Source organism: Loxodonta africana, chromosome 14, assembly GCF_030014295.1.
Source record: "Loxodonta africana isolate mLoxAfr1 chromosome 14, mLoxAfr1.hap2, whole genome shotgun sequence".
Lineage (NCBI taxonomy): Eukaryota > Metazoa > Chordata > Mammalia > Proboscidea > Elephantidae > Loxodonta > Loxodonta africana.
In genome coordinates, this window is record NC_087355.1 from 88,721,288 (window position 1) to 88,736,409 (window position 15,122).

General features: G+C 41.7%; 1 protein-coding gene across 8 annotated transcripts in view; it reads right to left on the minus strand.

The window, feature by feature from the left end:
• Nucleotides 1–15,122, minus strand: part of PTK2 (protein tyrosine kinase 2) — a 252,340-nt gene that overhangs the window by 169,694 nt on the left and 67,524 nt on the right. For all 8 annotated transcript variants that reach the window (XM_064268126.1, XM_064268121.1, XM_064268124.1 and 5 more), the window contains one exon: nt 1,496–1,722. In XM_064268126.1, coding sequence (XP_064124196.1) covers nt 1,496–1,690 — 195 coding nt within the window. In that variant the 5' untranslated portion in view covers nt 1,691–1,722. The remainder of the gene's footprint in view (nt 1–1,495; nt 1,723–15,122) is intronic.

Consider the following 15,122-nt stretch of genomic DNA (forward strand, 5'->3'; position numbering starts at 1 on the left):
CCTGCATCAAGAACTGATCACATGACACAGCTGTAGACAACAAACTTTAAGGGGAAGCTTAATTGGACATGCACACACCAAAACACGGACTTAGACCTAAACTGTACCTCTAAACTAAAACTAACTCAAAATGGATCAAAGACTTGAATGTAAAATGTAGAACTACAAAAAACTAAAAACAGCCAGCAAGCTTCATTAAAAAATTCAGACTATCATATTTCAATTTGTACATGAATAGATACTAACACACATTTCCATCTTGAATCAGTAAGTCTCCTCCTAAGTAATTAATCAATTTGAAAAAGTCAGTCAGTATAAAAAATAAAAATATTATGACGGTAAAAGAAAATTATATATAACTTGAATGCAACATTTTAGGCTTAAATCTAAACTTCACCAAACCCTTCTGCTTTAAAATAGCGAAGGCATATAAGTTTTAAGGCGTAACAATTAATTTCACTAGTGCAAACGGAGAGGAAAACAGGACACATCTGCCCTTTCTAGTCACTGAATGCATCTCATCCTTAACCACGAGTATGGACTAGGTGGGCGGCAAGGAGCAGTTATCCCGTTCACATTTGATCAGTGAACACTTCCTGGAAGTTTCCATACCAAATAGAGTATTCTGAAATCATGGTGCTATCTTCTGTCTCCCCACTTTCAGACACAGATCCCTTCACGTAGGATTAACTACACCCTCAAGTCTGTATCACTAGCTCTCACTCACCCTCCACAACCCAAAGGAAACCCTTTCCAATCCTAACCCTACCAGGGCTTCGAACCAGTTCACTCAGATATACTGAATCAAGGATCTTGTTAAAACGTAGATTCTGATTCAGTGTATCTGGGGTGGAAACACGAATTCTCAGCAGGGGTTTGAACTGGAACGAACAGGTTCAAAGCCCTGACTCCTACACTCAGGTATCAGGCCTCTCTGCTTCCGTGTGACCTGGTACGTACCGCCAGTGAAGCACTTTCTGGAATGTACTGTAGAGAAGCCACGAACGCTTGCTCCCCCCAGGCTGCAAGCTGCAAAGCAGGGACCTTACAGGGGCATTTTATACCTCCAGAACCTAGCACTGTGTCTAGTATATATAAGGCAGTCAATAGTTTTTGAATACCCAATTTTGACTTATACAAATATTTCCAAAATTATACTTTCTGGAAAATTATTTTCTGATTTCATAAATATCAAAGGCAATTTTAATTGCTTTGTTTTTTTCATACCATTAAGAGTTAAAAAAAAAAAAAAAAAGAGGCAGGGATGAGTCAATGACATTATATGAATAATACAGTTCATTTATTATTTTCCTAAGAAATTTTACAATAATTAAAACTCTGCTCAGTCACATATTAACTGAATAAATAATATAAAGTAAAAGTTAACATCTGTTATGTGGGAAGTCTCTGACAGGCTAAATAAAAATTATTATTTTATCATTTTTTGTACATGCCATTAAAATTGAACCTGATACACACTTTAAGATATACTTACCCTGACATCAGTAGCATCTCCATGTCTGATAATACTGGCCCATGTGGTTGGTTCACTATTGCTTTCAAAATAATGAAAGACCTTTAATACTCGCTCCATTGTCCCAGGAGAACGTTCCATACCAGTACCCAGGTGAGTCTTAGTACTCGAATTTGGCGTGTGATTCAAGTTTGGGTCAAGGTAAGCAGCTGCCATTATTTTGCTAGATGCTAGGTATCTGTCATATTCTGTAAGAAAAAAAATAATTTTCAGTGTACAGTATTTAAAATCTACCGATGAAAATACAATGTGTTGATACTTATATTAACACTGCTCTAAGTTCTCTTTAGAAGACGTACCACCTGCAGAAGGCACACTATCAGGTCAGCTTGAGGAAAACAGGGACCTAAGCCACCAAGATACCCGCCCACAGCCAGAACAGTACCTGATTCATGATAGCACAATAAATATCTGTTGAACAAACTATTTCAAGAGAATGAGTCTTATTTCAGCTCTGTCAAAAATTCACTGTGTTATCATAAACAATCTGATTTAAACTCTTTGTACCCACAGCCTTTACATTTGTGGAAAAATTCACAGGAAATCCAAATTTTTAAATTTTGCAGCCTAATTTGAAAACTCCTCCCTGTAATAAAAGTTGTTCATGAAATAAAAATTCAGTGAGCAGTCATTGTATATATCAGGCATTGGTGATTTAAAAACAAACAAACAAAAAACAAGATCCTTCCCCCTCAGTGAACTCTTTGTTTAGCAAGAGAGTGAGACAACTGAAAACAAAAGCATAAATGACAAGACGACTTCCATTTGAGTATGAGGGAATAATCTGAGCAAGACTAAAACTCCTACTGAGAAAAGTCAGAGAAGCCAGATATAAAACCACCCCAGAAATGTTGGGAGGACTCAAGACAGACACTCTGGGACAACCAGGTCAAACCAAGACAGAGAGATGAACATCTATGTGGAGGCTGCCTTTTCCTTCACTATGTTTGCCAACACTGGGCCCTTGAGAGTCTGAAGATCCTACAAAAGCCACTGATGCACGCGAAAGCTGGACAGTGACAAAGAAAGGTCGAAGAAGGGCTGACACAACTGAACTGTGCTGTCAGTGAAGAATGCTGAATATACCATGGACCGCCAGAAGAACAAACAAGTCCGGTCCCGGAGGAAGGATAGCCAGAATGCTCCTTAGAAGCAAGGATGGCAAGATTTCATCTTGCTTGTTTTGGACATGTCATCAAAAAAAACCAATCACTAGAAAAGGACATCAAGTTTGGACATCAAGTAGAGGGTCAGTGAAAACGAGGGAAACCCTCGATGAAATGGATTCACACAGTGATGCGACAATGGACGCAAACATGCCAACAATCATGAAGATGGCGTACGACCAGGCAATGCTTTGTTCTGTTATATGTAAGGTCACCATGAGCTGGAGCTGACTCAACAGCAACTAACAGCCACAAAAAATATTTCTAACAGACTTTTGATCACTATCTTAATATTTTAGCCCCTTAAAATTGTCCAACTCCCAGCACTTAGTTAAAAACAAAAATTAAACTCAGAAACCCACAACATTCTATGTAGTATGACTGTCACAAACGTTGAGGTACGAGTAGGAGGGCTCGGTTTAAATACACCTCTGTGAACACTCACTGTGAAGGCTTTCAACAAGTCATCTAACCTGACTATTTTTTCATGAAAACAGCAGGGTATCTCATTGATTTCTTATATCACAGGGATTCACTATAAATGTATGTATAAGGACTGTGGAATCTATCAAGTGCTGCACAATATAATGGTGGTGATGCTGCCGGCTACAGCGGCAAACACTTGATTGGCATTCACTATGTGGCAGGAGCATTCTAAGCAATTCACATACGTTAATGCACTTGATTCATTTCATCTACACATCCAACCCTATTTGTTAGGAAGTAGCAGTAACCGTATTATACAAACGAGGAAACTGAGGCATTGAGCAGCGAGGTAGCTTGCCCAAGCTCACACAGCGACGAGTCTGCCCGTGCCGGCTGAGTCTGTGCTTTCCCCACCACGCCGAGCGGGTGCCCCTCCGAGAAAGGTCCACGGAGCAGCTGCAGAGGCACCAGCCCAGAGCTTTTCAGGAGAATCTACTGAGTCAGAATCTGTACTCTGACAAGGCCACCAGGTGATCCCTATGTAGACTGAAAGTTTGGGAACCACAGCACGAGGTCACCCACATCAAAACTACCAAGCTGCATGATATTGTTGAGTATATTTATTTACTTCCCACCTGCATATCATCTGCCCCTGTCCCCCCCCCCGCCCCCCAAAAACTCTACTAGGCGTTATGCCTAAGGCATTCTCCCAGGCAATCAGGATAGAGTGGTGAACAGAAAGTCACCCTGGCCCTATGGCACTCATTAGAAAGACAACTCACAGACAAGGGCAACCCAGACTCAGGGCACTGTCAGGAAAGGACTCCTACAGAGCATGAGTTCTAAGCTGGAATCTTAAGAATAAGCAAAAGTGAAACCCAACAAAAAGTATGGTTGCTGTGTGTGGCAAGGTGTATATGGGTTTTTGTGTGAGAGACTGACTTGATTTGTAAACTTTCACTTAAAGCACAATAAAAATTATTTAAAAAAAAAAGTATGGTTGCAGGTATAGACACAGTGATCCAGGGAGCAAACGCAAATACCAACACACTTCAATCCAAGTGGCGGGGAAGCAGAACACACACAGGTGAGAGAATCAGGTGCGGAGATAGGCCTTGCACTTGGTGTTAGGAGGTGCACTGTGGAAACACACCTGGGCGGCAATTAAATCCAATCAGACCGAGACTGGACATGATATGGCCTGAGATGTGGAAAGATTTAAAAGCCAGAAAAGCCCAGAGGACCTAACAGCACTCAGAGAACATCTCCCTGGCTAGCAATCTCCTCAAGCAATCTCCTCATTCTTCATTGGTTTTAAAAGGTGAACTGCACAGAATGTGCGCCTCTTGACACAACACCTTTTTTGGCTCATGTATATGTAAGGGAATTTTTTGTTTACATCCCCAAAACTCAGTACATAATTTTAAGCAAAGGATGTGTGAAACATTCTCAAGTTACAATCCAAACGAAATTGTAGGACCTCAGAATCACAGACAATGAGTTTGAAGAGCAGGCCAAATGCAAGTAAAACCAAAACCAGACCCAACTCATGGTGGCCTCGTGTGTCAGAGCAGAACTGCGCGCCACAGGGTTTTCGGTGGGTGATTCTTTGGAAGTAGATCACTAGGCCTTTTCTTCCAAGGCCCCTCTGGATGGACTCGAACCTCCAACCTTTTGTTAAGCACACAGCTGAACCTGTTAACCCTTTGTACCACCCAGAGACTCCAAGTGTAAATAAAGGAGACCCTACTGTTGAAAGTGACTTCTACAAACACTCCACTCCTCTTACAGTAACCACCCAAAGAAAGTTAGAATGGAAGCAAATGGAAGGTAAACAAAGCTCCATTTGCAATTTCCCCATCCTAAAGCAACAACCACACAAGAACATCCTCTACCTTCCTGGCTCTACAGCCACACTGAAACGACTGAACGTCTCTGTAACTTGTTCTGAATTGCCCTTCATCATCAAAACCATTGGCATCATCCCCCCAACCAGTTACAAGGTCTGCTTCAACCTTCTCTCAACCTCCTTCCTCTACTTTTTTCATGCCTCAATTGTCCTCCTCATTTCATGTTAAGAAATTGCCTTGTTTTATTAAGCATTTGTTGGTATTTTTCCTAGAAAATTTATTCAATACTGCATTACTTTATCATAAATGTACTGATGAGTGAAAACCATGCATATTTTCCACACACCACCAACTGCTAACCATGCTGCCTGCTGGTCAGGAAACTATGTTTTAAGCATGTTAAATCCTAACATGATATTTGGCTGTTTATATATAGACTTTTCACTGGGTTTTAGGAAACTGGTGGAATGTCTTCTGTCAATATAATTTTTCCTTCTTAAAATAATGGGAAATAGGTTCTGAGGTAGATTTTCAAGAATGTCTGATTTTCAGAAATGCAATATTAAATGGGAGATATCTATATATTCTTATTTTTATTAACTCTTTACTAAGGTATAATTTACATACAGAAAAATGTATAAAACTTAAGTGTACAGCTGAATGACCCTTTTACATGTGTGTGAACGCATGTGAACCCATGCACACATACACTTCTCTATGTCTATGACCACCACCTAGATGAAGATATAGGACATTTCCATCACTGCTTTATCTTCCTGTCTCCTGATTACCACCACCCACCAAATGGAATTACTACTCCCATTTCTATCACACTATAGGTTAGTTTTTTTTTTTTCTTAAACTTTATATAAATGAATCATATAAATGGAAACATAAAGCAGGAACACTTTCCAACACGTTTTATGACAACAGCAGAACTCTGATAATTCTAAAAACCTGGCAAGAAAATTACAGACTGATATCCCTCATGAATGCAGGCACAAAAACGCTGAACAAATATTAGCTTAAACACTGAACAAATCTAGCAATACACAAACAGGATATCATCATGACCAAGTGAGATTTACCGAGGAATACAACGTTGGTTTAATACTCAAAATGTAATTCATCACGTTAAGAAAATAAAACAGAAAAATTTATATGATCAATTCAATAGATGCTGAAAAGGCATCTGACAAAATTCAACATACGCTCATGACAAAACAAAAACTCTCAGAAAACCAGAAGAAGCTTTTTCAATTTAATAAAAGATATCTACAAAACAAACAAAAAAACTAGAGCTAACATCATATTTAACATTGAACACTTTCTCCCTAAAGCTGGGAACAGGACAAGGGTATCTCCTCTTACCACTTTTATTCAATACTATAAGTACTCAAAGCAAAGATGCAAGAAAAATTGCTCTACACCAACAAAAAGAACATCGAAGAGGAAATCACCAAATCAATACTATTTACAGTAGCCCCCAAGAAGATAAAATACTTAGGAATGAATATTACCAGAGGCATAAAAGACCTATACAAAGAAAACTACAAGACACTACTGCAAGAAACCAAAAGAGGCCTACGCAAGTGGAAAAACGTACGTTGCTCATGGATAGGAAGACTTAACATTGTAAAAATATCTGTTCTACCAAAAGCTATCTATAGATACAATGCAGTTCCAATCCAAATTCCAATAACATAATTTTAATGAGATGGAGAAACAAATCACCAACTTCGTATGGTAGGAAAAGAGGACCCAAGAGAAGTAAAGCATTACTTAAAAGGAAGAACAAAGTGGGAGGCCTCACACTACCTGATTTTAGAACCTATAATATCGCCACAGTAGTCAAAACAGCCTGGTACTGGTACAACAACAGATACAGAGGCCAATAGAATAAAAACACCCTTTGCCGTTGAGTCGATTCCAACTCATAGCGACCCTATAGGACAGAGTAGAACTGCCCCATAGAGTTTCCAAGGAGCGCCTGGCAGATTCGAACTGCTGACCCTTTGGTTAGCAGCCTTAACACTACGCCACCAGGGTTTCCCATTAGCCATTAGAGAAATGCAAATCAAAACTACAATGAGATTCCATCTCACTCCAACAAGCCTGGCATTAATCCAAAGAACACAAAATAATAAACGTTGGAGAGGTTGTGGAAAGACTGGAACACGTATACACTGCTGGTGGGAACTTGAAACGGTATAACCACTTGGGAAATTGATTTGGTGCTTCCTTAAAAAGCTAGAAATAGAACTACCATACAATCCAGCAATCCCACTCCTTGAATATATCCTACAGAAATAAGAGCCTTTACACGAACAGATACGTGCACACCCATGTTCACTGCAGCACTGTTTACAAAGGCAAAAAGATGGAAGCAACCAAGGTGTCCACCAACAAATGAATAGATAAATAAATTATGGTATATTTACATAATAGAAAACTACATGTTGCTAAGGAACAATGATGAATCCATGAAACATTTCATAACATGGAGGAATCTGGAAGGAATTATACTGAGTGAAATTAGTCAGCTGCAAAAGGACAAATATTGTATGAGACCACTATTATAAGAACTCGAGAAATAGTTTAAACAGAGAAGAAAATATTCTTTGATAGTTACAAGAGTGGGGAGGGAGTGAGAGAGAGGGGCATTCACTAATTAGACAGTAGACAAGCACTATTTTAGGTGAAGGAAAAGACAACACACAATACAGGAGAGGTCAGCACAACTGGACTAAACCAAAAGCAAAGAAGTTTCCTGAATTAACTGAATGCTTCAAAGGCCAGCGTAGCAGGAGCGGGGGTCTGGGGACCATGGTTTCAGGGGACATCCAGGTCAACTGGCATAATAAAATCTATTAAGAAAACACTCTGCATACCACTTTGGAGAGTGGCGTCTAGAGTCTTAAACGCCAGCAAGCGGCCATCTAAGGTGCATCAATTGGTCTCAACCCACCTGGAGCAAAAGAGAATGAAGAACACCAAGGACACAAGGTAATTACGAGCCCAAGAGACAGAAAAGGCCACATAAATCAGAGACTACATCATCCTGAGACCAGAAGAGCTAGATGGTGCCCGGCTACAACCAATGACTGCCCTGACAGCCCCTGAGGGAGCAGGAGAGCAGTGGGATGCAGACCTCAAATTCTTATAAAAAGACCAGACTTAATGTTCCGAGACTAGAAGGACCCCAGAGGCATGGGGAAACCTTCTGTTAGCCCAAGACAGGAACCATTCCCAAAGCCAACTATTCAGACAGGGATTGGACCGCACTATTTTTTATAGCATAGAAAATGATCCTGGTGAGGAGTGAGCTTCATGGATCAAGTAGACACATGAGGTTATGTGGCAGCTCCTGTCTGGACGGGAGATAAGAAGGCAGAGGGGGTGAGAAGCTGGCTGAATGGACACGAAAATAGAGGGTGGAGAGAAAGAGCGTGCTGTCTCATTAGGGGGAGAGCAACTAGGAGTATACAGCAAGGCGCATATGAATTTTTGTATGAGAAACTGACTTGATTTGTAAACTTTTACTTAAAGCACAATAAAAAATTTTTTTAAAAGAAAAGATGAAGACTGGAAAGAAAGTTTTTATTTGCAGATCACAGCGATATAGATTTCTTTGGATTTTCTACTTGCTCAAACAAACCACCAGAGCTATTAAATAGGTTTACAGTAAAGTCACCAGGTAAGAAGTCATTAAACGAATCAATCTACTTTTACATACTAGACCAAGAACTAGAAATTAAACTTAAAAAACAAAAAGTACCATTTACAGTAACATCAAAAAACAAGACTTCATGACTCAGATCTCTTATACATCATTAAGAGAAATTAAAGAAGGAGTAAATAACTGAATAGGTACACACCATGCTCACGAACTAGAAGATGCAATTACTGTTAACAGGTCAATTTCCCCAAACCAATCTATAGATTCAATGCAGCCCCAATCAGAATAGAAAGAAAAAATTAATTCAACTGAAGAAACTGTTTTAACTGGTGAGACTACCTGTCTATAAAACCCACTCACTGCTGTAGAGTCGATGCCGACTCATAGCGACCTTACAGGACAGAACAGAACTGCTCCATAGAGTTTCCAAGAAGCTGCTGGTGGATTCAAACTGCTGACCTTTTGGTTAGCAGCCCTAGCTCTTAACACTGTGCTACCAGGGCTCTAAGCCCTCCAATTCAACTGAACTGTGAACAGTGGGCCAAAAAATTCAACAAAGTCCACGAAAAGAACACAGAATATGAACTAAAGCTACACACATCACAAATACAGCCAAAAGTTTGATGCTAGTTTTCTCAAAGAAAAAAATTCACTACCATTAGTTCCTTTCCAACATTCAACTCCAGTAAAATACTTAAAAAATGACTCATTTTATACAACTTTTCAGGGAGAAGAGTGTAACAAAAAATACAAATGTATATTAGCTTATTTTTCTAGTTAAAAAAGACAATGTATACCTAAATAAAAAAATAGAAATCTAAAATTATGTGAGCTACATGTCAATATTTTAAAAATTTACACAAATGTAACTTAAATGCAAAATGGAAATATTCACAGATAATTGTCTCAAAGTTAGATTTTTCCCTTCTACCTGAAAACTGATAAGTTGTGAAATACAGAAAACTACTGCATTTGTAAGAAATCTCTTGTACCTTAAACAATTACAGATGAATTTGAAATCAAAGCTTTGTGAACACTATTTCTAAAAATTAGTGTCACTAACAATTAAAGCACTAGGAAGAACGCAAAAGTTTCTTTTTTAATTTCCACAAAAATCCCCTTTTCATTTGCTTCTAAATGATTTAAATTCTCTATTTGTCCGAACACGCAAGATGATTTAATTTATTAATTCATTCAATGTAAGCGGCTGCTGTGTGTCAGGCCCAGGGAATACAGCATTAGGAGCACCAAAGACAGGTTCCGGCTCACAGAACATACAGTTCACTGTGGAATAGCAAACAATTCAAACAAGTCAATAAACACATAGTGTGCTAGACGGTGATGAGTGAGTGCTAAAGATAAAGCAGAGAGAGAGACGGGAGTGTGGTGATGGCAGGATGATTCAGGGGACACACTGTAGGCTTCCACATAACTCATTTTCCAAACCAGGACACTTGCAGGAGGGGTCTTAAATGATGGGTTACTGGGACATGGGACAATAACCATAAACAAGGACATACAGCAACCCAAACTCACTGAGAAAGAAATAAATAATATATGAGCAAAAACCACATGTCCAAGTGACAGCTCCAGAACCGTGTACCAAGAGGAAATGCTGGGGGAGGCTAGCCACCTCTTCTCCAGATACAAGAGGGCAAGTGAAAGGAACTGAGAAACAAAGAAAGGGGAAGGCCCATTACATTCTTTCTGTAGGTAGCCCTGGTGGTGCAACGGTTAAGTGCTTGCCTGCTAACTGGAAGGTCGGCAGTTAGAACACAACTCACCAACCTGGCAATCTGCTCCTGTAAAGATTTCCACCTAGGAAACCCCGTGGGGCAGTTCTGCTTTGTCACATGGGGTCGCTGTGAGTCAGAACTGACTCACTGGCACGTAACACCACCGCCACCACCCCTTTCTGTAGGTGGCGGAGTTGACGCCACTAACTCTCAAAGCACACATGAAAAAGGAGAGTCCACCACATCCTGTGCTGTAACACCCACAGGGAAGGTGGGCCCTCACAGAGAACACACTGATCAACCACTGCCTGTTACTGTTCCTACCTCACTCCTTGGCCACTTGTTTATCCCATTACCTCTGGCCCACTCTTCACAGAGACAGGGGCACCCATCAGTCTAATGTTGTCCTTGTTGAATCTGTTCCAACCCACAGCGACCCCATGCACAGCAGACGAAACACTGCTGAGTCCCGTGCCACCCTCGTGATCATTGTTACGCTTGAGCCCACTGGTGTAGCCATTATGTCAACTCATCTCATCGAGGGTCTTCCTCTTTTTTTGCTGACCCTCCACTTTACCAAGCACGATGTCCTTCTCCAGGGACTGGTCCCTCCTGATAACATGTCCAAAGTACGTGAGACAAGGTCCTGCCATCCTTGCTTCCAAGGAGCATTCTGGCTGTACTTCTTCCAAGACAGATCTGTTCATTCTTTGGGAGTCCACGGTATATTCGGTGTTCTTCGCCAGCACCACAGTTCAGTTCTTCTTCAGTCTTCCTGATTCATTGTCCAGCTTTTGCATGCACATGAGGTGACTGAAAACACCACGGCTTGGGTTAGGCGTACCTTAGTCCTTCAAGTGACATCTTTCCTCTTTAACACTCCAAAGATTTATCATAAGCTCATTTATTTAATATCCTGCTAACGTGCTGGGGATACAAATACACAGCACCAACACCAACAATCAGTAAATTAGGATTTGAGAGTTTAACAAAGGAAAAGTCCAGGTGCTATGAGATAAAATCACCACGGCACCTACACTGGAATGGCTGGGGACTCACAGGGACTGTGAGGGATAATGGTAGGGGAAAGAGGTGGGTTTGTCCCAGGTAGAGGGACAAGCATCCACCATGTGACAAAGCACTCCAAGCCCAGAATTCAAGGTACTGACAAAGACCCTTGTGGCTAACAGTGCAGGGCAGAAGAGCCTGCGATGAGGTTACAGAGGCAGACCACATGTGGGAAGCCACAAGGGCGGACAAGTCTGCCTAGGGAGAGTGAGAGGAGTATGAAGTGGGTGTGCTGGGGGCAGACAAGCCCTGGGACTACCCCCTGAGGGGCCCATCCCCACCCTTGCCTACTTACTCCCCTCCAAGTACCCTGAAAACTAATGCAATTCAAACTGTAATCAGAGGAAAAGGGTATGTTTTCCTGAACACTCCGAGCCAACTTCTCTTCTCAGTGCCTTTGCAGAGAGAATTCTCACAGCATGTGCTACCCTTCCCACCCTTTCTTGCCTCAATCAATTCAGTTATCACCTCCTTTAGAAAAGTCCCCCAGACTCTACCAGTTAAGTTTATGTTTTCATTCAACGAACAATTACTGAGTGCCAATAATGTCACAATACGGATTCAAAAGGTGTTAAAACCTGAGCCTGGCCCTGAAGAAGTTTACAACCGAGTAGCTCATATGCTTCTGACCCACGCCTTGGAGTGTACCTGTGACTGTCAGCTTGTGCCTGTGTGTGCAGGACCCAGATGAGGCACCAAGGAGCCAGGGCTCAACTCTGCAGTACATGTAAGAGAGAAGAAGGAGAAGCGACAGTGTATGGCACACCCTGGGGCGGAGTCCTGAAAGAGTCAGTCACCTACAGGAGGAAGGAAAGGTGTATCCCAAGCAGAAGGAGCAATGAAGTGTAAAGGACACAGGGAGGCAGAAAGCAGCAGGCCCTTCAGATAACGGGGCTGGAGCACACGACACGAGGTGGGGCCCAAGGGAGACACAAGTGCAAGGTCTTTCACAGCATCGCTCCGACTTGAGGGCAGGCAGAGAAGGGGCTGGAGCTTGGGCCAACATCTACTGAGTCCTACTGTGTGCCAGGCACCACGAGTTGTTCCCGGGCCTGTGCACTCACATAACTTATTTCCTCATCTGAGCATTTGACATTTTTTAATGTGTGTATACATAAAAATTATGTATTACACTTCTACATATAAATAGATACACATTTTTTTTTTTTTTTTTTAAGTCTGTCTCCCACTAGTTGCTGAGCTCCTCAGACTGGTAGATCTGGCGGCCACAAGCCCACAGCAGCAGCTGAGGACCAACGAGGCAATTCCTAGAAAAGCTTCCAGGCCCTGAGAGCCCTGCCAAGATTCAGGCCTAGAGAATTAGAATGTAGTGCCCATGTCACTACAGGCCAAAACTCAGACCAATTCACTTCCTTTCACTGAGCTGTTAAGGCCTCCGGGTTAGAACTGATCTGCAAATTGGCCTCCTAAAATCTCATTGCTGTCTAGTTGATTCCAACTCATAGCAATGCTACAGGACAGAGTAGAGCTGCCCCATAGGAGTTCCAAGGAGTGTCTGGTGGATTCAAACTGCCAACCTTTTGGTTAGCAGCTGAACACTTAACCACTGCACCACCAGGGCTCCAACCGGCCTCCTGCTTATTTGCAATTAGGAAGGTTTTTCTACTGGGCCTTCTTTCAACCTATGCCTCTGCTCCCTGGGAAAGGGCAAATTGGTAAGCAAGAAAGAATGAGGAACAGTGAAGACATCTGTGATGGTTAAGGCTGTGTGTCAACTTGGCTAGGCCATGATTCTCAGTGGTTTAACAGTTATGATGTAGTTTGGCAGTCCCATAATGATGTAATCGTAATTAACTTCAGTGATGAGACCGTATACAACGTGATCACCTCCATGATAGGATCTGCTCTGTGCGCCCAATCAGTTGAAAGGGAGCTTCCTTGAGGGTGTGGCCCGCATCCAATACAGGCAGACTTTCTGGCAAGACTCACAGGCTTTTGCTTGCTCTGGACCCTGCGGCCGACTCCTGTGAGCCCAACCTCCAGCTGCTGGGGCTTGAGGGAGCAGCTTACCTGCTGATCTTGGGATTCATCAGACTCCACGTTCTAGAAGCCAGCAGCCTGCCACCTTACCTGCGATCTTTGTCGGCCTCTGCAGCCTGTGATCCAGAGGCCTGTTGTCTGACCAGCCAATCTTGGGTTCAGCAGCCCCTGCTGCTATGTGAGTCAGAAGCCTCCAGCCTGACCCACAGACTTGGGACTTTCCAGCCTCTACAACCTCATGAGCCATTTCCTTGATACAAATCTGTGTGTGTGTGTACACATACACACAGACTCTTCACTGGTTTTGCTTCTCTAGAGAACCCAGCCTAAGACAATATCATAACCCCTTATTCACTGTTGCAGCCACACTGGCCTTCTCTCCAGAACAGCCTCTGGTCTCTCCACCTGTATTCTCTGCCTGGAACCTCTTTCCCCTAGATATCCACTTGGCTGACTCCCTCATTTCCTTCAAGCCTTTGATAAACTGCAGCCTATCTAGACCATACTACTGAAGACTGCCCTCTGCCCTCACCCCGCCGTACTGTTAGCACCTTCTACAATACTGATCCATTTACTTGCTTATCACTCTTATCCTACAGTTTCCCCTCACTAGAAGACTGACTCCATGAGGGGTAGGGATCTTTGGCTTTTGCTCACTGGAATATCCTAAGTATCAACAGTGTGCCTGGCACATCCTAGGTGCTCAATAAATGTTTACTGAATGAATGAATGGTACTCCAAGAAAAATTCTGAAATTAGAAACCATAGTTCTTATAATACATTACCACGCAAATACTGTGCAAAACAGACAATTCCATTACGGCCATGCTATTTTTCCATTTGGCTGTGTAGCTCAGTGATGAAGAACAGAGTTACTGGAGTCAGAATCACACTGTTCAGAACCTGCTTTGCCTTTAGGAGCTGGGTAACCACTGTCAAATTACTTAATCTCAAAGTGCCTCAATTTTCTCATCTGTAAAATGGGGATAATGACAATTCACATCTTAGAGGGATTTTGTGAGAATTAGAGGGGATAATATGAATGTGTTTACAAGTATATGTAATGCTTTAAACAGTGAATAAATTCTGTATCATGTGAATAAATTTTCAGTTATTGTAAAAACCACAGCTCTCTTTTAAAAGGCCATCATTTGAGGTAAAGTACAAAAGAACCATGTAGAATAATTACTGAAACATCCCAACCAGTCTCTGGGACTGACATTACCTCCAGACCAAAGTGGCATCGTCGATGCTCACGCATTTATAAAGCAGCCACAATAGGTGGTGTGCTTTGTTAAACTTTAGGGATATACTTCTATCCTAGAGGAAAAGCAAAATACAAAACCTACAACACAATGAAATCAGAATGGACAGAAGTGTGACAGGGATGTTTCTGTTCTGACAGTTCAGTGATTCCAAAACTAGATTTGCTTACAAAGCAATACATATTAATCCCAGGATTTTAGCTCTGGAGGAGTCTTTAAAATAATCAAAACTAACCCTGTGTAGAATTCATTCATTCAAGTAATATCCATTTGTGCCAACCACTTGCCAAGAATAAAATACCTGACATAATCACTGACCATGGTTAATTTTACAGTCTAGTAAAGAAGACAGAAATCAAGCAAATAGAACACAGATTTACACAGTAAACACTGTGCA